At 37.6% G+C, this 25,003-nt stretch overlaps 2 protein-coding genes and 1 long non-coding RNA gene across 4 annotated transcripts in view; 2 read left to right on the forward strand and 1 right to left on the reverse strand.

Annotated features, from left to right (window-relative positions):
• syn2b (synapsin IIb) overlaps positions 1-9,460 on the forward strand; it is a 70,347-nt gene extending 60,887 nt beyond the window's left edge. The window contains exons 10-13 of the mRNA XM_008408551.3: positions 241-417; positions 1,988-2,054; positions 5,950-6,739; positions 6,984-9,460. Coding sequence (XP_008406773.2) covers positions 241-417; positions 1,988-2,054; positions 5,950-6,739; positions 6,984-7,137 — 1,188 coding nt within the window. The 3' untranslated portion in view covers positions 7,138-9,460. The remainder of the gene's footprint in view (positions 1-240; positions 418-1,987; positions 2,055-5,949; positions 6,740-6,983) is intronic.
• On the reverse strand, positions 9,285-20,627 carry LOC145551664 (uncharacterized). Its single transcript, XR_014087554.1, has 4 exons — positions 20,489-20,627; positions 18,023-18,114; positions 12,625-12,681; positions 9,285-12,526 (listed from the first exon to the last, which is right to left on the reverse strand). It is a non-coding gene; the product is annotated as an uncharacterized LOC145551664 (long non-coding RNA).
• Positions 20,628-20,642: 15 nt separating this feature from the next.
• The window catches only part of pparg (peroxisome proliferator-activated receptor gamma), a 43,891-nt gene continuing 39,530 nt past the window's right edge, over positions 20,643-25,003 (forward strand). Inside the window, exon 1 of one of the 2 annotated variants that reach the window (XM_008408553.3) lies at positions 20,643-20,814. Coding sequence is in view for 1 of the 2 variants with exons in the window: in XM_008408552.3 (XP_008406774.2) it covers positions 21,302-21,356 (55 nt within the window). In the remaining variant the exon portion in view is untranslated. Of the gene's footprint in view, positions 20,815-21,165; positions 21,357-25,003 lie in introns of those variants that run through there. The other variant, XM_008408552.3, reaches the window with a different exon arrangement.

Genomic DNA, 25,003 nt, shown 5'->3' on the forward strand with positions numbered 1-25,003 from the left:
TTATTGAGGAGTTTTTCCTCAATGATCTTCAAAAATGATTGCCAATACAGAGTTTATTTTCTCCGAGAGTTGAAAAAATAGATTTGTTAGGAACTTGCAGAGAGGCTGGGAACATAAGATAAAACAACCCTGACATTACAATAGCAATTTTGAAATAAAATATGGATATGGTATTTTTTTGATATTGGGGAGTCACACAGAACATCTTCAGTCTATGATCCATTGTCTCCTGCTGTCCAGGTCGTGGGCTCATCTATGCAGCTGATTGGCGATCACCAGGCAGAGGATCGGCAGCTCATTTCTGAGGTGGTGCTGGCTAAGATGAACCAAGCTCTGACTACCAGGTCATCCAGTGCTTCCCGCTCGCCTGCTCGCTCTCCTCAAGGCCAGAAGCCGACAACTGTGCAGCCCCAGCAGGTGACTGAATTGTGCTTTAACTTGAGTGGCTAATCTGTCAGAAAACATACAGTTTTGTTCAAGATATCAGCATCACTAACCTGACAAAAACTGTTTACTAGTAGAATTTATATTTCTACGTGGTTAATAATTTTGCAGGTATGAGAACTAGAGAACGAGCAGAACCCATAGTCATGACATTAGGCCTGCTGATTTTGAGTAATTGAATTCCTAATTTAAGGGGAGTGTTTCAAATAATAAAAGTTAGGAGTTCAGTCAGCAAAGTTATTCATTCTGAGAAACCTAAGTGGCTCATGATTAAGGGTGAAGGCAGCCTTAAATGCTGGTTTAAATCAAAATTTGTTGTAAAATGGGTCTTTCCAGTCTTTGTTCAGAAGAAAAGCATACTTTGAATACAAAGTTGATTGGCGGAGAGCGACTGCTCAGCTAAAATGAGCTCCAATGCTTTAAAATTTAAACCAAAACCAGCAACACGTCAAGAAAATACTATTTAAATGGATTGAAGAACTGCCAAAATTGCAAATTCTCAGACAATGATCAGCAGGGGTGCTGTGGTGGTGCAGGGGCAAAGCACAACCCATGTATTGAGGCCTTAGTCCTCATGCTGATGGTCGCAGGCTTGATTCCCGGCCTGGTGACATTTGCTGCATGTCTTCCCCCTCCCTCATAACCTTCTTTCCTGTCAAACTATTTTCAAATAACGGCCACTAGAGCCAACAAAACCTTTAAGAAAAAAGACAATGATTAGCAGATTAAAAAAGGTCTACATATACAGTACCAGAGTACAGCAATAGAAGATAACTTTAAAAAATAGCATTGTTGAAAAAAAACTACATGACAAAGACACTAAACATCACATGAACTCCAGGCCCTGAGTTCCACTGCGCGGCAACATTTTGACCCGTTCCTACTCTACTCACACCAGTAGACCAGCAGCATCTTGGTTCCACACCAACGAGATTAAGGCTATGGAGTGGCCAGCGTAATTCCTGGACCTTAATCTCATAAAGATCTTGTCAAATTGCATCAAAAATTCTGTATCAGACAAAACCAAGGAATGAGCAAATATGTGGACTGAAATATCTGTTCACAGGTGTCACAAATGGGTCAAGTCCAAGAAACCTACATGTAAAACAGTTCTCAGAAAAAATTGGCTATGCAACTAGATATTAGTTCAGTGATCCAGGGCACAGCTACATCAAGTATGTTTAGTTTGATAAGATATTTGTTTTCATAAAGAAATGCAGACAATTTCTCAGCGGGCTAGTATTTCTTTTTCCTCACTTTCTGTGGGCTGGTAACAGATTTCATAAATATTTTCATTGCAGTGTTCCCAAACGCATTTGCAAGTTAAGCAATAAAGCTAAATGAGAATTTTAGGCTATGCTCAATTTTTTTTAAACACATTAACATTTTGAGCGAAACTGCGGATGCTATGCAAATGAAAACAATATATAGAAACTCTTACATAAAGCCTGGATTAAAAAGATGTTCTTTTTGGTTCTCCGCAGTTCACAGCTGACTCATCCGTGTCTTCCCTTTCTTTCTTCCATCTGTTTTTCTTCATCAGACCGCTTCTGCTAAGGAAGGCCTGGCAGACCCGAACAGGAGCTCAGGCCAACGTCCTCAACCTCAAGGTTGTCTGAACACTGCCCACAATCAAAGCACTGCAGCTGTAGGGTGGAAGCAGGTTTAGAAAACAGAAATCTGCATAAATCAGTTAACTACAGGAGATTCTGAACACCTGCTAGTCATTTACTGACAAACTATGTACTGCCACGAGGGGGAAGGTGGGAACATTTACAGAGTCAGTGTTCATAACAAACTCCTGGGCGCCACTGTGTGTATCCTCTGGTTGCACAGGCAGTTTCAGTAAATCCTGATCATGTTCTGCACTTAATATCTCTCCATGTGCTGTAACTTTTGTTTTATGTTGCCAATGATTAAAGTAAACAGTGAAGCTACTCGCTAAGGCACAGAAATATTACCACGGGTGCTAGGCCATCAAATGACAACATCAGCCACTTTTCAATGGCTACAGTTTGGACTGGGTTGATCAAAGATCCAGTAGCTTGCAAAGTGTTGTTCATACTCCTTAAAAATTATCAGATTTGATGTTTCAACTACAAATTTCTGGGGATTTTTTTGTGTTTGGCCTGTTGGCCTTATATATAGAAGGGTGTAGATTAGACAGAAATCGTCTGGGACAGTCATTTTTTAACTCTTGCCAGAGATTCTAAAGGAGATTTAGTTTGAAACTTTGATTAGGCCATTGTCACACATGACAATGTGTGGATCTAAATCTGTCTGCAACTCAAACCAGCTTTGAGTTGCAGACAACAGGGTGGATGTTTTTTCTTCCCTACTGAAGAAAAGCCTCCACCCTGTTGGATGCTGCAGCCATATTTTACTGTGGGGAGGGTATATTCACGGTAATGTGTAGTTTTAGTTTCTCCCTGGTTTCATTCTGGTTTCATTTGACTGGAGCACTAGTTCAGTGTTTGCCCTATCGACGAACTGGCCTCTGATGAACCTTAAACTAGATTCATTAGGTTTTTTTCAACAAATGCCTTGTTTTTGCCTCCAAAAAATCCCTAACGAAATCTCCACATGAAAAATCTTCAGCATCACTTGCATATAGTGAAGAGGGAATGTGGTTCCTAACACAGCTGCTAAAAGTTTTAAAAGAAGCCTGATTGTGTAGAAAAGTAGCAAACGCCAACCAAGAAGTAAAACTTGGTTTACTAACAGTGTATTGCAGTTTTCTGGTCATGTCTTGTTAGTTTTATTGAATACAATCGGTTGGTTATTCAAAGAATTAGAAGTGGTGGCAGGATAGTATTGGATAGCTCATTCTCTCACAATTCTGAACTCACGTCTACTGTCCTGATATGACAACTATGTTAAAAGTTTTTTGGGTTTTTTTGCATTTTCACAAGTGTCTTATCAGAGAAACAGAAGTTTTTTCGCTTCGTGTTCATGTGCTCCTGACAGTATTTGGTGCAGTCGTTCACGTCTAAATGGAGAAAATATCACCAGCTGTCCTTTGAAGCTGTGACCAATTTTCGTTTCTACTTGTGTCGTCAAATTACCAAGCTAATAGGCATCATGGAGCACTTCATCTTTCATGTGTTCTGCAGCTGTGCTGTAACCCATGCTCAGCGGTGTTTACTCAGGATTGATGTACTGATGCTTAATGTCGCCACCAAAAGCAGTGGCATTCACAGCTGACTTAAAACTATTATTTTGTGGAGTTGCTATGTTTATCCTTGAGTGCGTGTTTGCATGCTCATTAATTACAGTTCCTAGTTTTGCATGGATGTGGTGAATGTTTTGACATCATCTGGTGCTACATTAGTTTAGTAATGCTGATTTTTATCATTAGAAAGAGGAAATTGAGTGTAACTTTTGTATTCAGGTGTGAAATAAATGTTGGTAGATTTATTTACATCCTGCATTAAATTGTGTTTCTAGTTGAAGTTATATGTAAAAACTATTTTACTGTGGTAAACAGATCCATGGATAAATATTAATGTAATTTTATTATAGAAACAAATAACTTATTGTGCAGACGCTTTATGTGTTAGTAAACATCTGACTGTTATTGCTGTTTTTGGTGGTTAAAATACGTACTTTTTACTAAATTTTCTTTAATTCATTTTAATGTAGACAATTTTCTGGTATCAATTGCATCTCTTGGCAATTGCAAACCCCACAGTTGCTGTTTTTTGTTTTGTTTATAGATAGATATAATCCTATGTTCCTCTACATTATCCTATCTTATTTACTTGGATCCGAACCAGTCAATTGCTGATTCAATATTTTCAACAAAAGATTTTACAGATTTTGTTTTGTTCATAAAAAAAACAAGAATGAAAATAATAATAATAAAAAAAGTTTATATAACTGAATCCTTTTATCCTAAAACATTCTGATTTAATTTAGAAAGTAATGCATTATTTTCTTAGAAACTAAAATTATGTCTAGCTAATGGTTGGTATCCAAGAAAATTATTATTGTATCTTGTTTTCCAATTATGTTTGTACATATGTTTTCCTTGGTTTTTATGCTTCGTGAATCACAAGCAACCGTTGAACAAATGTAAGACTCAAGGCAGTTCAGCTGCCTGACAGCAGTGGCTCTCTGGGATGACTTTTCAGGTTCCTACTAAGATCGATCTAAAAGAATAATTTCAAGAGTGCATTGATAGAAAATACACAGCTTTTTCTAGTACATTCTGGACACATTTTAGAAGTCAAATCTCAATCCTGAATCTCTGAGAGGAAATTATCTGTCACTAAAAAAAATCATCCCAATCCAGTCACTTCCTTGCTCTGCATGTGTAACTTCTTGAGGTGTTGTTGCTTTGCTATTAATGCTTGTGTCACTCTGAACTCTGTTCTCTCCTTTAATTGCTTATTTCATTCAGCAAAGTACTAAAACTTGCAGTTTTTACTATAGAAGTTGTGCTACCTCACAGTTGGATAAACTGTTGATCTTCCACCCTCTGCTGGTTGCAGCTGGTCCAGTCCTCTGTTTACATTTGCATTGCTCTGGATTTTTGCATATTTGAGGGGCCATTGTTTGAGTGAGCATGTCATGTTGTGTTTTGGTTTTTGGTGAGTGCTACATATGCCTGATTTTGGAGCTGCAGTGCTGAAACAAGAGGTGTGAGGTTTTGAAATGTTGATGCAAATCTTTTTATTGTATTTAGGCACTTGCTCTTTTTCTCTCTTTTTCTCTTTTGTAATGTTTTTTTTTTTATTTAGGAGTTATTTACATATACAGGCAAAAGTATACTTACACTTACTACATGCATTAATGTCAAGTTATTTTGTGCTTTGATTATTTAGATGTTATTTTTCCAGGAAATAATGGGAATCTTCAATTTCCAAGAAAGGTGCACAATTTTTACAATTCTTACATTTATTTTTCAACCACAGTGGTTTAAAACTACTGAACCAGGTGCAAATATATGCATACACTTCTAATAACACACTAAAATTGTGCTTGATGTCCGTGAAAAAGTTGAACCCCAAGTGTTGCTTTTTGTTGTCAACAACAAGCTTCAGGTTCAGTTATCCTAGGACAGAATTGGCTGTTTGTTTAAACGTGTCCTGTTATTTACCAATCTTTTAGTTTCTCTATTGACAAATTTCAAATAAGAAATGAGAAATTACCTGTTGTACTGAGTCGTGATGAGGAAGTAATTAGGCTTTCGCCTTGTCAAGTTAAGATATTATAGAATAACCTTCACCACTTATTACCAGATATTTAAAAGTATTTCAGCCAGTATGTATAATTTTGGCACAGTGGAGATCAGAGAAAATTCATTGTACAATTTAAATTTTGTACCCAATTTTTGTCTCTAAAATTCATAGAAGCTGAAATCATTTAGGTCATTCAATCAAGGCAAAATAACAGTTCTAAAACCTCATTAAAAGTTCAAATTACTTTGACATTCATGCATATGGTGAGCATATGTGCACTTTTGACTGTATTTTAATAAAACTAACTTTCTCATTGCTTTAGGTGCGGCACTGAAATCACAGAGTGTGGACGTAACAGCAGAATCAGCAAAAAGACCGTCTGAACCTAAGCCTGACCAGGCCCAGAAACCTGCTGGCGCTCAGAAACCAGCTCAGGCTCAGAAACCGAGCCCGGTCCAAAAGGCTGCCTCTGTCACAAAGCCACCCGTGCCGAGGCCTCCCCCAATGATCAGAGCCCCTTCTGTAACAAAGCCAACCCAAGATTCTGCTTCCAGCTCAGTCCCATCCAAAGCTTCACCATCATCCCCAGCTAAAGCAGCCAAAGCTCCAGGTTCTCCACCAACAAAAGCCCCAGCAGCAACAGCATCAAGTTCCCCTCCAGCCTCTCCCAAACCTTCTGCTACCACCACAGAGCAGCCCAAACCCCAGCCACAAGGCTCTCCATCGGCATCACCTGGGAAACCTAAAGATCTGCCCCCAAAACCCACACCACCCGCAAAGCCGATCCCTCCTGTTCGCAGGAATTCTAAGCCACAGCTTCAGCCAAAGCCACAGTCTCCCACTCCTCCAAAGGCTTTGCCCAAACCCCAGCCCCCCACTCAACCCCAAGCCCCCGAACCCACCTTGGCGTCTGATGCCACCCACCCTGCACAGGTCCAGTCCCCTGCTAAATCCAGCCAGCCCTCCTCTAACGTCCCGGCTCAAGCTCAGGCCAAGCCACCCTCTCCATCCCAAAACCCTGAGCCGACTCCAGCTGAAGCACCCGCAGCATCCGGTGATCCCCAGGCGCCTGTTGAAGATCAGCCCCAACAAAAGACCCATCCACTACTGAAGTAAGAAACACATTGTCAATATGCTGTGGATAATGCAAGAACAAGAACTTCGCACTCAGTATTTATCTAGATTAACAAATCACCTGTTATTCTCCAGTAAAAGGGTTATGATTTACCATCTCTGTTTTCACTTCCTAATTACACCCTCATTAATGTTCACATACCCCTCTTTCCCTTTCCCTCTAATGCTCCTATAATACCCCATAATTCCTTCCCCTCCTCCCTCCTTTCTTCTCCCTTCCAGTAAGTCCCAGTCCCTGACCAATGCCTTCAACGCCTTTAGCGACTCCTCTTTCTTCCGCGGGGTCTCAGGCTCCGGTGGCGATGGCCAAGAAGAGGCAAAAGCCGAAACCATTCGCAACCTTCGAAAGTCCTTTGCCAGCCTTTTCTCTGATTAAACACAACCAAACAACAGTTTGCCCCTTGTTGATGCTGGTCCTCCTTTTAACCAGTGGCCAGCTTTCCTTATTGACATTAAATGTGAACCAGTCTGAGATTAAAGTTTGTGTGTCAGTTGTACTTTATACCCCACATCCTTTTTCCTGGTCAGCTCCTCTCTTATCTCCCCAGTGCAGGTAACAGTGAGGCCTATTGGAGACAAAGATCAATCAAAGACTGTCTTGAAGGAGTTACGTCATTGATACAGTGCCTGACAAAAAAATACTTATATCTCTTGATATTTTTTGCATTCTGTTGCATTGAAACCACAAACTTCAGTATGTTGATGTGATAGACAAACACTAAGAAATGCATCATTTTGAAATGCATGGAAAAGGCCAGACGTGAGCTAGAGCCGTCTTGTTGACAGATTCTTCCACATACCAATTGGATGACCTCTGAAGTCATGTGTTCATTGGATTTTATTTAGGTGACTTGCAGTAAAAGTGGTAGGTTGTACTTCCCCACCACAATATTCTCTTCTTTTGCAAAAAATGTCTGTCTGTGCACCAGATTTGTATTATTTCTCAGCTATGTGCAAGTTTACCTCAAACTGCTACACTGCCATACTGATGTGTGCATAGCACTAATCCCTGTTGATTCATATTCAGAATATGCAAAAGATCACACCTGAAACATGTTTGGTTGGAGTAATGCCAAATTATGACCAATTTTGCCAATACACCTAAATGTATCAGATTATTGATCTCCATTTAATTCGGAGTCTGTTTGACGGCAAAAACACGCCTTTTATATAATTGTACATAAATTTAATCAGCAAGTGATTAAGGGATATTAGTGTTTTGTAAGGCACTGTACATAATATATTATATTACAGTAGACAAAAACTATTTATTTTCACATAGAACATTAAATGACTTGTAGAAAGTAACATGAAAGATATAAGATGGATTGTACATATAGTATTTATACAAAGTATATAAATCTAAACATATATAACTATAAAGGGACATAAGCCAGTAAAATAAAAAAAATATCCAGCTGCAATTTTGCAGTTTTTCCAGTGACATAACTCTTTCATTCAGTGGCTAGATTTATAGAAACTTTACCTAATCTGACGTTTGATGGTTTCCCCTACAGTAAATGTTGTCACCTTGTGCGTACAAGAATAGTAAAACAACATCTTTACAAGGTTTGTTCCTCTGTATCTCCAGCTGTGTTGTCTCTGTCCTTGGCTACTGATTGCCAGGCTCTTCTTGACTTCCCTGTTTTTGTCCTAAAAAAGGCCTTGAAGTTCATCCTTTTTGTGTGGGAGTTGGATATATGTACGTGTGCGTGTTCATCCGTGTTCACTAGTCGTGCATGATTCCTAAGAGTGGCTCGAAACGTAACATTTGAATCAGAAGGAAGCTCTATCAGTGTTGAGTTTTGCCCTCTGTTGCCTCTCTCCTCTTTCTAGATGTTGTAGCCTTATTGTGAACATGTTCTCAATTCGCAGCTATGTCCGCTGGCTGTGCAGACCTGGGTCAATCACAAACTGAAATGTATTCATTTACTCTGAGGCAACTGGCTTTGTTTAACCAGTACTGTGTGGGAGCAGGTAACTGGCTGACTAAATGAATGCATTTCAAACAGTTACTCATGTCTGTCGCTGTGACTGGTGATTTCTTGTTTCACCTCTGTGTAGATCTATCAGCAGTATTGTAATTTGTTGATTACTCTCATTGAAAAGACGTTGAGACAGTAGTGCAATAACACCTCGACATGACTGTTGAGCGCTGTCATCCTTGTATAAATAATATCATACATAAAGGATTTGTCTATGTGTTAATTTAAGAGTTCTTTCAGTGGTCTGGTTCCAGGTTGCTTTTAAACTGCCGTCAGGAGCATGATGTTCTGTGTTGGGTTTGTAGCTAATCTTATTTGTGTAGTTGGAGTGAATTTAACACAACCCGGAGGTCATCTCCTACCTTCACTGTTAAAAAAAAAGAAAAAGGGAACAATCTAAATACAACCCATTTTAATGCAGATCATTTCAACCAGTCTGCTTATCCTTTTCCAGGACTGTTGAAAGTAAATTTTTAGCATACTGTATTTGTTTGTGTCACCCCAAGAAGTTTATTTTTTGTAAAACATTTATTTATTCAAGGCTCCATATTTATGGTACAATATATATAGATATTTATCGTTTGTTTTGTATTGTGTTTTTATTTGTAATGCAATATCGCTTTGCATGATCTGGTGACTGATGTTATTTTTTTCTGTAAAGATAAAAGTCAATAAAGATGTGATTCTATCATTCCATGGATTCACTGAGATTCACGTTGATGCCTCTGACTTTTGTCTGTGATAAACTGGCACATAAAACGAGAACTTAATATCCCTCATAAGCTTAACGGGGCTTGACATGTTCACATAAAGCATTTAGTTTCTTGATGATTGGACCTGCATAAAACCAATTTTTATGCAGGGCGAGACAAATGACTTGATGGGACGTGGTGTAATAGCAGCTCAAGATTAAATTACGCTGCATGAAGACAAAGAACATCTTTTTACTAATATAGAGAAAAGAGATAATTCAAGAACTTAAATTTAGATGAAATGCGTATGGAACTTGAAGAAATTATGTAAACAATTTGTAGTTGTAGTTTTTTTTTATTTGAACATTTATTAAGTTAAATCGACTGCATTTGTCTTTGTTCTGGAGTTTTAAATTGGTTTCTAAAAAGTTAATACTTGGGCTAAGGACTTACTTATATATGTACTTAAAATGTAAGCTGTCCTGCCAGTGAGTCAAATAAGCAAAAAAGTAAAAAAAAATAAATAAATAAATGAAGATTTTTATAAATGATTTATCTATGTAAATTCCAATTTTTTTAACCAGGGAGTCAAAAAGACACATATTAACTGATCTAATGTCATAGATATATAATGTGTGTAGAACACATCTACCAGCAGGGACATGCATTGAACCAGAAACTATTTGTTGCTTTTTTTTACTTTAGTTAACCAGCAGGTGGCGATAAATAATTATTGTAACATTTGGAGCTTTGTAGCGTTTGCAACGTACAGCATCTTAATATTACCAACTCAGTGCAAAGATATAAAATAATTTTGTAGAAAAAATGGGTAAAATAATAATAATTTGAGAAAAAGGGAAACAACAGATCTACTTGTCACTGTCATGCATTGATGTACTTTTATTAACACAAAAGACAAATCAGCCATGTGCAGTACAGAATATAAATTTTTAGTCTTTTTTTCATTGACCTTCTCATGTATTGATTGCTTCTTCTTTCTTTTCTGCACCTAGCCTTGACCAAAGTGGGTCTAAAAGGTGCAGCATGTGAGCATGTGGGGGAGGATTTTTTTTCACATACGCAACCAACAAACTCAAGGTGTTAACCTAAGTTGCTCTGCTTACATGTGAAAAAGCACTTTCATCTGTTGCTTAAAAAAAACAAAACCGTGTGTGAACATTGACAAAAACTTGCAACTAGAAGTTCCTTTGTGTTACTTTTGGAACAATGCAGACATAAATGCATATTAGGATGAATGTGCATGCAAAAAATGCAAGAGGTCACAAACACACAAATGTAACTCACTATGTGCACCTCATGTGCACTCTCTATGCACTGTGTGGGCTGTAAAGACAAAGGAAATGTGCACTATTTTTGATTCTTGGTCACCTGTTCATGAGGAGATCTGAGTGAACTCTCGCACTGACATGAACGTGGGTACTTTCTGCAGGTCAGCAAAAGTAAACTTGGCAACCAGTTTTGTTTTCAAACCTGCTGGATGTTAGGTCCAAGTAAGGCTGAATGCATTTAGAATATATTGCAAAGCACCACACAAAAGGAATTGTATGCATTAATACAGTGATTGCAGCTGATTTTCAAAAAATGGCTTCTACAAATCCAACGTCTCAACAGTTTGTCAGCAAATGTCGAGGATTCATACATTTACAAAACAAGAGCTCGTCTAGGAAAAACAGATAATCTTATTTTTCTCTTCTCAGAATATAAACTCATTAATTGAGAGGGGAACTTGTAAGAAAACTGTAAGAAATTGGAAGCTGATGAAGCATTGTAGGGCTGTTTTTAAGGCCAGGGACTGGAATATTATGTGCCAGCCACATGGAGATGAAATAAATGCCATAACTGAGTGCATGACTGACTATAAAAACTTCTGTGAGGACAACAACGTCTTCACCAAAACAATAAGATGTTTCCCCAATAACAAACCCTGAATCTCCAGTGACTTAAAGGGAAGGCAGACAGAGAATTAAGGAATATATAGAAGCAGCTCAAAGTCAAAATTAGAGACGCCAAAGTGAACTATGAGAAGGAGCTGAAGAGCAAACTACAGAGGAACAATGCGTGGTCAGGGATGAAGATGTTCACAGGCTTCAAGCAAAATGAGAATCAGATAGATGGACGTCTGGACAGATCAACTGAGATAAACACATTCTTCAACATGTTCAATTCTGGAACAAGTTCATCATCCTCCTCTTCTGCTCCCAGACAGACATCCCACCCTCCTTTGACCCACAGCTTTCCTGTCAAACCTCAGATGTTTTATCTTCCCCTCGGCCCTGGACTCATCTGCTTCTATAAGTTTGTCTTCAACCAAATCAGGAGATGCTGCTGTTCCCTTTCCCTTACACTTTTCTGTATCTAGAAGTCATGTAAAGAGGCATCATCTGGAGACTGAACTGGTACAGTGCTGTAACACCTGTTCAACCTTGATTTGATCCAAGAGAAGGTTCTGTTGTTGTGGAAAACTTTGTGCCTTGTTCCTTTACCAATAAAGACCGACCCACCAGTCATCAGCGACAATGCCAAAAGTCCTGGAGAGACTCCTGTAGACCTGAGTAAGTAAATAACCGCATACAAGGACAATGTGCAGTTTGCGTATTGCTGTGGAGTTGCAGTTCAACATGCCATCAAACACCTGCTTCAACAAACCCACTTTCATCAGAGCAAAGCAGGAAGCACAGTGAGGATTTTGTTCTTTGATTTCTCCAGTGCATTTATTACAACTCAGTCTGATTTGCTTTGTCAAAAACTCAAGAGACAAGTGGTGGCCTCAACGTTCACCTGGATCCTGTATCCATGACTATCTCACAAATAGACCACAGTTTGTGAGAATTAAATATTTTTGTGTCTAACCAGGTGGTCAGCAGCACAGGAGCACCACAGAGGACTGCACTCTCACCATTCCTTTTCACTCTCTACACTTCAGACTTCCAGCACAAGTCCTGCTTCTGTCATCTACACAAATACTCAGATGACTCTGCAGTTGTCGAGTATACCAGAGATCGAGAAGAAGATGAGTACAGAGAGCTGGTCGGCTGCTTTGTGTTGGGATAATCATCTTATCTTGAATCTGAACAAAACAAAGAAGGTTTCATGAGAAACAGGGTTAGGTCCAACACTATTTCCACCATTGGGAAAGAAGTGGATGTAGGAGAATAGCATAAATACCTCGGCGTTGAGTCGTCTGGACAACAGACTGGACCTGAGACGCAATAGTGAAGCCATCTAAAAGAAAGGATACAGCAGACTTTAAATACTGTAGAAACCTACAGTATCTCCTTCAAGGTTTGCATCAAGATACTGCATATCTTCTGTAAGGTTGTTGTGGAGAGAGAGATCAGTTATGAATCATTAACTTAAAAAAGCTCAGCAACCTGATGAAGAAGACTGATTCTGTTCCGGAGACTACTTTGGAATAAATGGAGTAATTTTCTTCATAAAATCAATAAAATCATGGAAAATCCTGAACATGTTATACATGAGAAAGTTTTACAACAACAATGTCTTCAGTTATTCTTCATAATAGCTACAGCAGACCCTTCCTGCCCACAGCCATCAGCATCTACAACAACTCTTTGAAGAGCCTTGGATGATAGGACATAGAGCAACATCCTTTGGGATTCATAGTATTTTTGAATAGAATAGAATTTATATGTTTAGAACGAAGCTATTTGGAATGTTTTTGACTATTTTGTTTGCAACTTAACACATTTATAGGGAATCTGAGGAGCTTACGTAACTCCCAAGCATAATGATTTACAGGTTTTACCACGTCATAGCATTTACGGTGTAACGACAGCATAGGACTGTCCTGTGGACATACAAAAGCATTTTGTTGATGAACGGCGTCAGATACCAGAGCTGTGGTCTTCTGAGACTTAAATGTATAAACAAGGAGAAAGTATTGCTAAGCCCTCCTTATGACCAGCAAAACTCTCAAGGGTGTGATTATATTTCCTTCTTTTACTCAGCATAGAGAAATGTTGCGTGGGTAGGACTTTAAAAACTATGTGGGAAAAAGAAAGACAGTGCGTAAGCAAATCTGGGCTATTGTCTAAAGAAATTAAGAAGGAATAAAAAAAAGTAAAATCAAGCCGAGTGCTCAACAACTTATATTTGCACTTCCCTGTTTTTAATCTATTCTCAAATTACACTTAATGACATCTTTAAACGGGCTGAAACACTCAATTAGGAGATTTAAGTTTAGTTTCTACTGAGAAATGTGAAACTACAGTTTTAAATTCAAGTTTAGTTTTGCAGCAGACTCAGCACAGTAGCTTAATATTAAGTTGATGCGTATCACATAAAAAGTTCTCCAACTTCATGCAACAGTTCATCTTTTTGATGGAATAAACTTAATAATTCAGTTTACATTAACATCCTGTATGTTATATTAATGACATTTAATTGTTACTTTTTCCTTTGGTTGCAAATTCTGCAAAACTATAAATATGAATTGTCGCCGTACTATGCTGAAAAAGTTTCAGCTCACTAAACTAAAACAATCAGACAGAGATAATTAATTAAATAATGTCAAAGACAACTTTCCCATAAGACGTTACTTAAACAGAACCTGTCTGACAACATGAAGTAGAAGTATGTTAACAGTCTTGCTTCTGAATGACTGCCCTGGGGGAACCAGGTACCTGCTGTTTATGATGGAAGCCCAAGTTCTGTTTTCTGCCAGAAAATCCTGAGGAAGACTGTTCAGCCATCCTTTTATGACCTTAAGGTCAAGCGAACTTGGAAAATGCAGTAAATAATTTGTAACTGCACCTCTAAAAGGCTTAAAAAAGGAAAGCTTTGAAGCGGCTTAGTCAAAGACTTAAATGTGATTGAGATTACACTAAAGAGTTAATTTGTGATACATTTGTGTAAAATAAGAACCTCTTTTCAGCTATCGAGAAAACTTGTTTGCAACCGTTGCTGCTAACGACAACAATTTGTTTTATATTCTGAATCACTGATAGTCTATGAGACCTTTTTTTGAAAAAATATCAAGAAATATGTAGGGAGCAAATACTTTTTGACAAGTTTTACGGGTTCTGAACTTACTGGTTTTGGAGACCTACTTTTTACAGTGCTGCTTTGTTGCTTTTTGCAGTTGTGTGCTGCTGTACCACAGGAAGTTTAAAACCAAATCCAACCAGAATCTAAAACCTTGTCTTCCTTTTTGTAAGTATAATAATGATGCCACATTTTATCTGAACAGTTTTAAAATGTGTTCAACAAGCAGTTGGAGAAAAAAAAACTCCTCCTGGGTAAATCTTGTAGTCTAATGACAAACTGCTGCTGTTGCTGAGAAGTTTCCACTGATTAAAAAAGTTTTGTACAAGATGTGATTCAAAAATAGGTTAGCAGAAAATAAAATGTGAGTACAAAAACACCCACTGGCTTCAGCAGAGTCTGGTTAGGAGATAGAAATGAGTAAGCGAGCTGCGCTGGGGGTTAATTTAAGTCCATCAAATGAAAGACAGTATAAAGAGATAAAGGAGGATGCAAAATGACAGTTTAGGAAACAGCTGTCACACCTGAAGACGCATGTCCAGAAGACCATTCATGACAGCAGATGTAATTCAGCAAGCAAGCCAATCAACTTGTGGTTAAGCTCAAAACAGCCCAGTTTTTTTCAGAACGAATGCCCTCAACGACCCTTAAGGTCATTATTTATCTGCTACAGCATGAATAACAAGTCCGTTTAGCCGGAGAAGTCTTTTGGCCCTTGCTGACATACAACTCACAAGATAAAGTCTTTGATTTGACCATGATAACCAATTCAGTCACCATTAGCTATTGACTAAGATAGTGACAAGCCCACAATCTATTTAAGGGACCTATTTTAGGACCGTTACTTTTTTTTTCCTCTTTACGTAAATGATCTTCTGTCAGTATGTCAAAAATACCAACACTGAAATGCATACAGATAATAGGCCTACCCATGGTAACAACACAATTTACTGAACAGCCACCATAAACTATGGCTTAAGTCTCAGGATTGGTAAATCAATGCTGCTTAAAACCCAATCCAACCAAAACAGGTGCTATGTTTCTTCTCTAGATCAAACAGACACTGTGTAGTAAAACATAATCTCTAAGGATAAAGGACATGCGATATAACAGAACATAAATGCCTTGGGATCTTAATAGATTCTAAAATAACTTAAATCAGAGGTGTAAAGGGTATGTAAAGGACACAAATTCAACATTTAACATGTTTTATGCACAAAAATAAAATGTACATGGTCATGTTACATATCAGCTGCTGTTTAGCAACTTAGTCACAAACCATTACAACCATAAAACCATTAAGTTCTGTATGAACAAAGCACCAAATATTGGAAGAAGTCAGAATGTATGACGTTGTTACTGCCATACAACCTAATAGCTTAGGTTGGGAGGATAACAAATATTCAAATGCATGTCAGTTGTATAAAAGTATAGTCTGTCATCTCCTTTATATCGTTAATATAACTAATTCATATCAATCAACAACAGGTACAGTAGATGGAACTCCTGACTTAGAGTATTTTTAGTCTGCATTCATTTTCAGTTGCATTAACATGAGTGGAACCCTATCCCAGTAAACATCAGCAAACTGGCCTTAACTTGTTCAAAATACATCTAATAAAATGGTTTATTGATAGTCAGATATGCCAACAATAACATTATAAACTTTAGATGTTTGAATATTTTCACTACGTGTCGGCACTTTCAGCGTTTTTGCCCTCTGGCAGTATGCTATCCAATATCTGATTTTTGTACCCAGCTAGTCTCTTGTGTATGAATATTACAATTGTTGTTTGTATATAAAAATTTAATTTCTATTAACTCATTTGAAGCGCATTAATGTCCAAAAATGTCCATAAATGTCCCTGTGAAACAAACAAAAAAAAAAAAACAGGTGTGAATGTGCAACCTTACATTCAGTTTACATCAATGAAGTCATTCTATGACATTTACCTGCTAAAATTCACCTGCATGTTATCCAGGTTATCCTATTTTAGCCATACAGTTATGTTCACCTTTGTTAAGTTATGACGCTGAAGATAGGATCTGATTTACAGCTTCTGACTCAGCACTTTAATGAAGAACTCCACTCCTTATAAGGAATCTGGACTTCGGTTAGCTCTGGTCCAAAATAAATAAAATAAATCGGACTAGTTTGTTCTACAAGGATTACAGACTTTTAAAAACACAGCATGTGATTTATTTGTTTGTTTGAAACAAAAAGTCAAAACTTTTTTTATGGTCTCAAAGCTCAAAAAAGCATATTTTGATACTGAATCGTTCACAAACCAATTCTTTAAAAAAAAAAAAAAACTTTTGTTGAGATTTAACAATTTTAGAAGTTTAGAAGTCAAAAATGATTAAATCTAGTTTAGATTCCTTAAAAAAGCTAAATATCCCTTTGCTTAAGTGCATAGTCAGAGGTTGAGTATGTGACCCTGCGTTAAGCATCTTTTCACGTGTTAGCTTAATTCAAATAACTCAGCACAATGTGCCAGGTGTCGGCAGTTAATAGATTAAATACATAAATAAATATTTGTTTATTAAGCAGCTAAAGTCTACAAATAATGAGTTACAGAAAGTGGAAGAATTTCTTGGCCCTCATCTTAAAAATACGTAATACTACAAGCATGTGCAGGTTTGTAGGAGACAGCGAATGATGTAGCCATTTCCCGATATATGTGTGCAGATTTGCACAAACCTACTTGCCTTGCCTGAGGTTCACAGATTTTTCCCATGTCGATGAGTGAAATATGAGATGTGGTCTCTGGAGTCTTATTTAGGGAGACACAAGGTCACTGATTACATTTTGAAATTTCGTCACCATTCAGGTTATCTAAACAGGTGTTACACTTCAGTTACATTTATTCTGCATTAACTATCAGGGTTTGAACTGCAAAATAAAAGGAAAAAAAGAAACAGAATTTCTTAATGTGGCTTATTTTCCCAATGAATAGACAAATTAAAGGATAGTTTATGCAATATTTTAGTATCAGACTGGACTACTAAAATATTAGTAGTAAAAATGTATCTTTTACTGCAGTAAAAGTTTTTGTTCGTATGTTGCTCCGGTAACATACGAGGTGACAGTGAAATTAGAGAGTGTTGTTCTAGTCTCATGCTAGGCTAGTGGGTTAGAAATACAATTTGATTAGCGTTGCACATGATCTTTATTTCTGTTTGTATATGGTCCTCAAACTGTGGTACAAGTACCTCTGCTGGTACTTTGGCAATCTTTATTGGTGCTCAGTAGAAAATCTGGCAAAATTATTAGCGGAGTAAATATGAAAGAATTAACTCTGATGAGCGCAATGGCTTGAATAGAAACTATGTAAAAAGTGCTGGGAGGAAAACTCCCTGCAGAAATTGGAGCTGCCACAATTATCCAGAATCAGATGCTGATGGCTCCATCTGCTGTGTTCAGATTAACTCTGAAATTAGGGAGTCTCTGAGGGAGCAACTCAAACTAAACACAATGTCCATCCATCCATCCATCCATCCATCCATCCATCCATCCATCCATCCATCCATCCATCCATCCATTTTCTTACACCCTTACCCCATTGAGGTCAGGAGCTGCTGGTGCCTATCTCCAGCTGTCATCGGGCGAGAGGCGGCGTTCACCCTGGACAGGTTGCCAGTCCATCACAACTAAACACATTATATTTTTCTTAATTTTTTACTTTGAAATACTTTTTGGCTAAAGGCATATGTGTGGAACAGCATGTAAGAGATGAAATATTTTTGCTGATTATGGCAAAATTTTATTCATACGGCAGCCATATTGAATTTCAAAACGCATGAACGTGTGGAAGTCCAACGCTGGGGAACGTTTACGTTAATGTTCTAACACTGTAAGAAAGGAAATATAAAACTTACCCAAATATTCTGGGTCAGAAAATACATATTTGGCACTGACTGGAGCCTCCACACTGAATACAAGTAAAACTACTATTTACAGTTTGTTTTGTAAATGTTTACCTATGGCTATCAAGAGCTTTATGTAATGCACCATCTAGGCATTTGAAGCAGAAAATTTAAATCTGTGATTGATTGTTTTAGGAAGTCCAGGTGGGGTGTTTGAATCATTAGACTTAAAAGGGGGCTGGATGGTTCGTAGATGTACCTTTAATGTAAAGGAGTCATCAAAAGGGTGTTGTAGCATTGTGGTTGGTGTTTGCATGAACTTGTTCTGCATTATTTTGTGCCAACTATTTACTGGCGCCAAAACGTCTTGACTCCATAACTGTTTATTGGGTTGTGATGGTAACGGCACTATCGGTTTTGACGTTACACATTCCTTATATTGACCGTATTTTGTTCGTTGTTATTTTATTGAAAGAAGATGCTCTGTAATGACATGAAGCAAAAGAGTGTCAGAGGGGGAGAGGGAGTGCTTCACCTTTATCACAGGACTGCTGCCTCTCCATAATGGCTAAGTTTATGTTAGGTAATGCTACTTCTGTCTTACAGATACGCAGCAACTTCCATATCTTCTCCTCAAGAAGCTGCCAGCAGAGGTAAAATTATTACTGAAAAACTGTACCTGTTAGTCCAGTAAATTTAAAGTTGCAAAATTACCATTATGCCATCACACTTGTAATGTTGTAATCATACGTGTAACGTTACACCATTTGAAGTCAAAATACTATTTTTAGAAAATTATTTAACTAAATGTACAAACTATATATCCTACAAACTGCTGAGTTTCTTTTTTTTAAATGTAGGCAATGTGTTTTAACGCGTGTGACCTGTTGGGCAGGTTGTGAATTTTTTCTAAGCACTTGTGTGTCCCAGAAAGTTGAAGGGGGAAAAAAAAGAATGGGTTGTGTTTTCACAACCCCATTGGGGAAAGGCAAGAAATCTTCCATGACTGCCAGATATGCTGTTAAAATGACTGATGAACAAGATGATCATATGATGTCTTCTCTCCTTTTTTGTCCTCTCCTTAAAAGTTCCCTCGCCTCTTCCACACTAAACTCAGCTTGAGTTTACCAAGAAAATTGAATTAAATATAGAGGCGTATTTAAAATAACCTCTGCTTTTTGTTTTCTACACCCTTAACATAACGAACAGGAGGACCACATGGACCTCACCATGAAGACGCTTTACATTCATAAACTTGTGACCAAGGCGGCCGTATGCAGAATTATCAGTTGTGATCGAGGGAAAATGAGTCCTGTGTGGAATCCAAACCAAAACATAATGCACCCGACAACTTAGATTTTTGATTGCCAATGATTGTTCAACCCTGCCTGGAAACAGTGTGAAAAAGCTATTCAAGACATACATCTCAACTGAAATGTGGCACAGTTCAAGCTGCTTGAAATTGAGGATGTATGACCAGTGAGTCCGCTGTTTGTGGTTGTTGAACATGAGGTTCATTAAATAAAGGTTGATCTGAACCGTTATTGTCTGAAATGCATTTCTGTGGAACTTTTCCAGAGGTCAGTTTTAGTTAATTATCTTCATTAATTATGGGATATAATTATTAAGTAGATCAACAATGATAAAAAAGCATTACTATTACTAAAACAATTTTGTAAGGTAATTAGCATTTAAATGTATTCAGAAATGTTTTGTAGATTTGACCTAATTTCTTTTGCTGTTTCAGAGCTGTTGACCTTAGATGCTCTTTACTAAAAGTGTTAGGCTACATGTACCCAATTAAATTGAGTGCAGATTGTTACCTCGATTTTTTTTAATGTAAATTCTATAGTTTGTTTTCCACATTGAACCCACAACTTGAGAATTTAAACTTTGTTACACTCAGAAAATAAAGCGACAAAATGAACTGTTGTAAACCTACTGATGCTTTAAAAATCAAGGTACAGACTATCAAGGTATTTAGTCAATTTAGTGCAAGTATAAAACATTTCATGAAGAAAATTGCGAATTACAATTTAAGAAAAAACCTTAAATATCCAACTGTGAAATGACATTGTGTTAAGTATATTACTTTCCACAAAATTAGGAGCCTTACATAAAACAGAAAAACAACTCGGTAATTTGGTCTCTACATTACCCGTTTAAGTTGATAAAAATCCGTTTAAAGCAGTTAGTTAGATAAGTCGGAGTTGTGGAGGGTAACTCGATGCCTCTGGATCCCAACAGACTACTCTGGTCGGAGGGAGGAGAGAGAGAGGAAGGCGCACACCGACCGCAAGCAGCAGCAGCACGAGCAGATAGGCGAGCGGTCCAGACCACCTTCTGCGCCGCCGCGCTTCTGTGCCTCTGTCCGCTCCTGGGCTCCGGAGTTTTACAGCTAATATAGAGCCGAGGAAAACCCCGATTCAGCTTCGGCAACAGCGAGCCGGTTGTGTCTCCTCTGCGGTTCAGCGCGCCGATCAGGTCAGTCACCTTCGGCTCGGTTCAGAGTGTCTGCTGGAGCTGTGAGTGTTGTGGCTGCACACTAGGTGATAAAACGCAAAAACCATCTGAAAAAGTCAGCCGTACTCATAATGTCTGCGTCAGAGTTTTAAAGAGTATTAATTATGCTCTGAAATGTAATGTTTGATACGATTATTTTCCTCGTGTCATTTCACAAACAAAATAGTCATTACTTTCAGATTACTCTGGAGGAATAAAAATGTTAGGGACAGTTGTAACACCGAATCCCTTCTGTATAATAAACCACTTATTCTGACATTAATTAGACTGACCTGATGCAGCTGAGAGTGAAGGGTGGACACTTTTTGCAGCGTAACAAGCCTCGTAGCGGCGGGCAAATTGGGGGTGGTGATAGTAAGGAGGTGCGGCTAAAGCACTGACAACTGGCACACACTCAGGTGTCGGTCCAGAGTTTGTCTCTTGGCCACAGTGCGAGTGTGAGTTTGACATGCAAACTCCAGGCAGAGATTTTAACCATCTAAGTGGTCACAACTTCTGTTCAGGTGAGTGCAGTTAATATTTGGTTATTCTCGCTTCCTGTCTGAACTCTGCAGAGCTAAGCATGTTTTTTGTTTGTCTTAAATCAGGACATATGCAAGTAAAATAGATGTATGCTATATGTCTCACATCCTTATCATTTGTTTTTTATCTACTGTGTCATATGAGGAATTTGTACAGCGTGATGAACTTTCAGGGCCTTCTGCTATCTGACCAGCCGCAAATATGACAGCTGTGACTCAGCAATAAAGCTCAGAGTCAGCCACGGATGTTTTTCTTTTTCTTTTTTTTTTCTTTTTATCCTTGGGGATTAGTACTCACCAGATGTGTTTAACTGTTAAATGCACACCTCTTATCTCATAGTACGCTGTTGAAATTTTTTTTCCAGCTCAAACCAATTTCCACTCAGCTAAAGTCCTGATTTATTTTTTGATTTATTTTGATATATTTTATTTCTGAAAGCCGTATTGAATTGTACAACGTAAATAAATCACAAGATCACCCCTAGAAATATCTCTATATCTGTGGTATTTATTATCTAGGTTTCTTAATCAGTTAAAAAAACGTTAATATAAGTATTAGCTGTTGGGTGCAGAGGCTGAATATTGTGATATTTTTCTGTATTGATGCTTTTCGTGAATATGAAGAAATGAAACATAAAATATTTCAGCAATTGACTTCCTGATCACAGAACTGATTATTATTACTTTGATAAAATTAGCCAATTTCAATGTCTGGCCAAATGATTGGTGCATCTTACATTCTAACCATCTAATATTTATCCCACCTGATGAGAATGCCAAACAACGTTTCCCGTCTTTCTGATTGTTATTCATGTCTAATGGCAGTAAAAATTACAATTGGAGACTAATACATATATCTGTTTTTCAGTATAGCAAATATTGTGACAACAATAATATTTAAATTATTATTACAATTTCCGTGTAAACTCAAATAAAATAAAGCATAATTTCTACATTTGGAGCAAAATATCCCTGTTTAATAAGTAAACGTGATGGTGTAATAGAAATGTGATCAATCTACTTTCTCATCAGTATTTGTAGAATTAAAGACTAATTCTTGTGCATTTCCTGTGAACTTGTATTGCCTTTTTATGGATTTCCAGCAAGCAAGCGCAATGTTTAATAATTGGCATTTTTCACACCACAATATGTAAATAAAGATATATTTACTATACATTTTTCACAGTATTCCAGTTCAGCATGAATAGTAGCAATCAGATGCATAAATAGCTTCTAGATGTGTAAGGTAGACATTGTTATATTTTGATTCTCTGGAAATCAAGAACACATTTATAATCAAATCAGGTTTTCACAGATAAAAATCATAGTAATGGAGTGACGCTGTGCTGACAGAAGTTCATCAGAGGTTAAAATGTCATTACTAATGTAATAGGTTGAGAAGAGAAAACCCATGATAAACCTGTGGTTGAAAAATTGGAGAAGTTCCACTTCCTTGCTTCCGTAGAACATTGCATTAAATTGATATTTTGCTTAGCTTTCATATAAGTTTGGTAACAAATTGTTTTGCAAGCATTTTTTTTTTAAAGAAATATCAGAGGTTTTTATGTGCAAAATCTGGAAGTGCAGCTACAATCCAGATGTGTCAGAAAGCTTTAATCTGCTCCTCCAAGAACTTTATCTCGGGCTAGCTTCTCCCATAATCTTTGCATGAGCGCCTTGAAGTCTGACTACAGGTTGGACGCAGGTGCTGAAGCAACACCACGGCCTCATTTATTCACTTATCAAGTTATATCATTCTTTAAGCTGGGAGGTGTGTTCATGTGGGCGTTGGAGGCCGCGTAGGCGAACAGCAAAGACACTTTGTTCTGTTGTCATAAATGAAGGAGTGCCTTAAGACGCCGTATATTGTTTTTGTTGTCTGCCTCACGTGCTTAAAGCCGATTTTTCATCTTTATGGGTAACAAATTGTCAGACAGATTAAATCTCTGTCGAGGTAGGTGAGGTCACATTGGCATTCTGTGTTGGTGGGAAAATGTATTCTTTTTGTGATTCGTAGGAAGTGGCATAAATCTTGCATTTGATAAGAGGCGGAAAAAAAGTGCAGTCTAAACATCGACTTCTGCAAAAACATCCAGACAAAAACCAACGGCACGCTCCAAATCAGCCCGCAGATAATTAACCAATTAAATTAATCTCAATCTTATTAATAAAAAAAACAACAACAAAAACAAGTTGAATTACAGTTTATGAGATAACAGTGATGCTTTAAACAGTTTAGCCTCATCATTGTTTTTTTTTTTTGTTTTAAATAAGTGTAATTATTAACTTCAAGGCCAATCGTTTCAACATCTCCTGTATACGCACGGCAACATTTTGGCCTCAAAATGACATTTTTATTGACATCAAACAATGTTTTGGAAACCAAAAGGTTGTTTGTAAACAGAGAATTCAAGCTGTACTCGTTAATCTTTTATTCCTGCATATCGCCCAATAGCCTCCTCTCTGCTGTGGAATTGAGATTTGTTGCGGATGTAGTAATTATATCAATTTTATAAAAGTCGTCATTTTTAAATGGTCGTCTTAATTTGCAGATGTGTTTTTGATTCTTTGACTGTGCGGGCTGCTCGTGTTCGAAGGGTTTTGTTTTCTCTTAATAAAGCACAGACAGTCTACTACGTCTCTCCACTCGGCGCTTTGATCACAACATCTGCCATCTGAGACGTGACTCATGTTCAGGAGAGCTTCAAAGCAAGTGATCAGTTTGCACCTTTTCGCACCTTGCATTGAAAGCAATTTATATTTTTACCAGCTACAAATGCAGTTATCGCTTTCTTTTCACTGTTGAACCTGTATCATAACTGTGATGTGTGAACTTGGAGCAACACGCGTTAACTGGTTTACTTGTCTGATGCGTTCTCTGAGCGTCGAACTTCTTTGACTTGTGAATGTGAAAGTTGGAGCGGAGCAAGACTTTTCTATCGTTTAGTTGGACTGAATTTTGATCTCCCTGTAGCTTCTTTGTTTATAAGAATAATCATACAATGTTTACTAGTTTATGAAGCTGTCACACAGATTGTCTTTGTCATGGTAAATGCTTTATAGTAAATGTTTCTTTTTATGTTATCCTGCTCTGTTTATTATCTCCAAAAAAGTTAATTGTTTAAACTTTTTATTTTTGTTGCTGCAGGATCATCTAAACGCGACAGTTTTGTTTTTCCTGTCAAGCTGCTGTGGTAATGTCACTGTGGTCTCTGACCTTGGTAATTACTGTGCGAGAACAATGATGTCAGACTGAAAGACACAATAGTATAGTTTATGCTAAAAAAGCCTAGATGGGTATTACCAGGAATTGTGATTTACAGTCCCCGAGTCAGGAAATTGCATAAGTGAGCTTAAAGACAGGAGCGCCTCTAGAAAAGTTTCACACAAGTGGCCAAATAGAGGTCGATAACAATATTGAGGTGGCACAGCAAAACAAAAAATTACAAAGTTTTAATTTTAGGTTCGAAGATAAGCAAATGAGTGATGGATTTAAAGGTTGGATTGGTATAAATGAATAAGTAAATATAAATGCATACATAAAATTAACTCAAAAATAAGCATGTCATTTTCTCTTTTTAAATTCAAATGCTGAAAACAAAATGCATATAAACCCCAGTCAACACAAA

Source organism: Poecilia reticulata, chromosome 5 (genome assembly GCF_904066995.2).
Source record: "Poecilia reticulata chromosome 5, P_reticulata-male-v2, whole genome shotgun sequence".
Classification (NCBI taxonomy): Eukaryota; Metazoa; Chordata; class Actinopteri; order Cyprinodontiformes; family Poeciliidae; genus Poecilia; species Poecilia reticulata.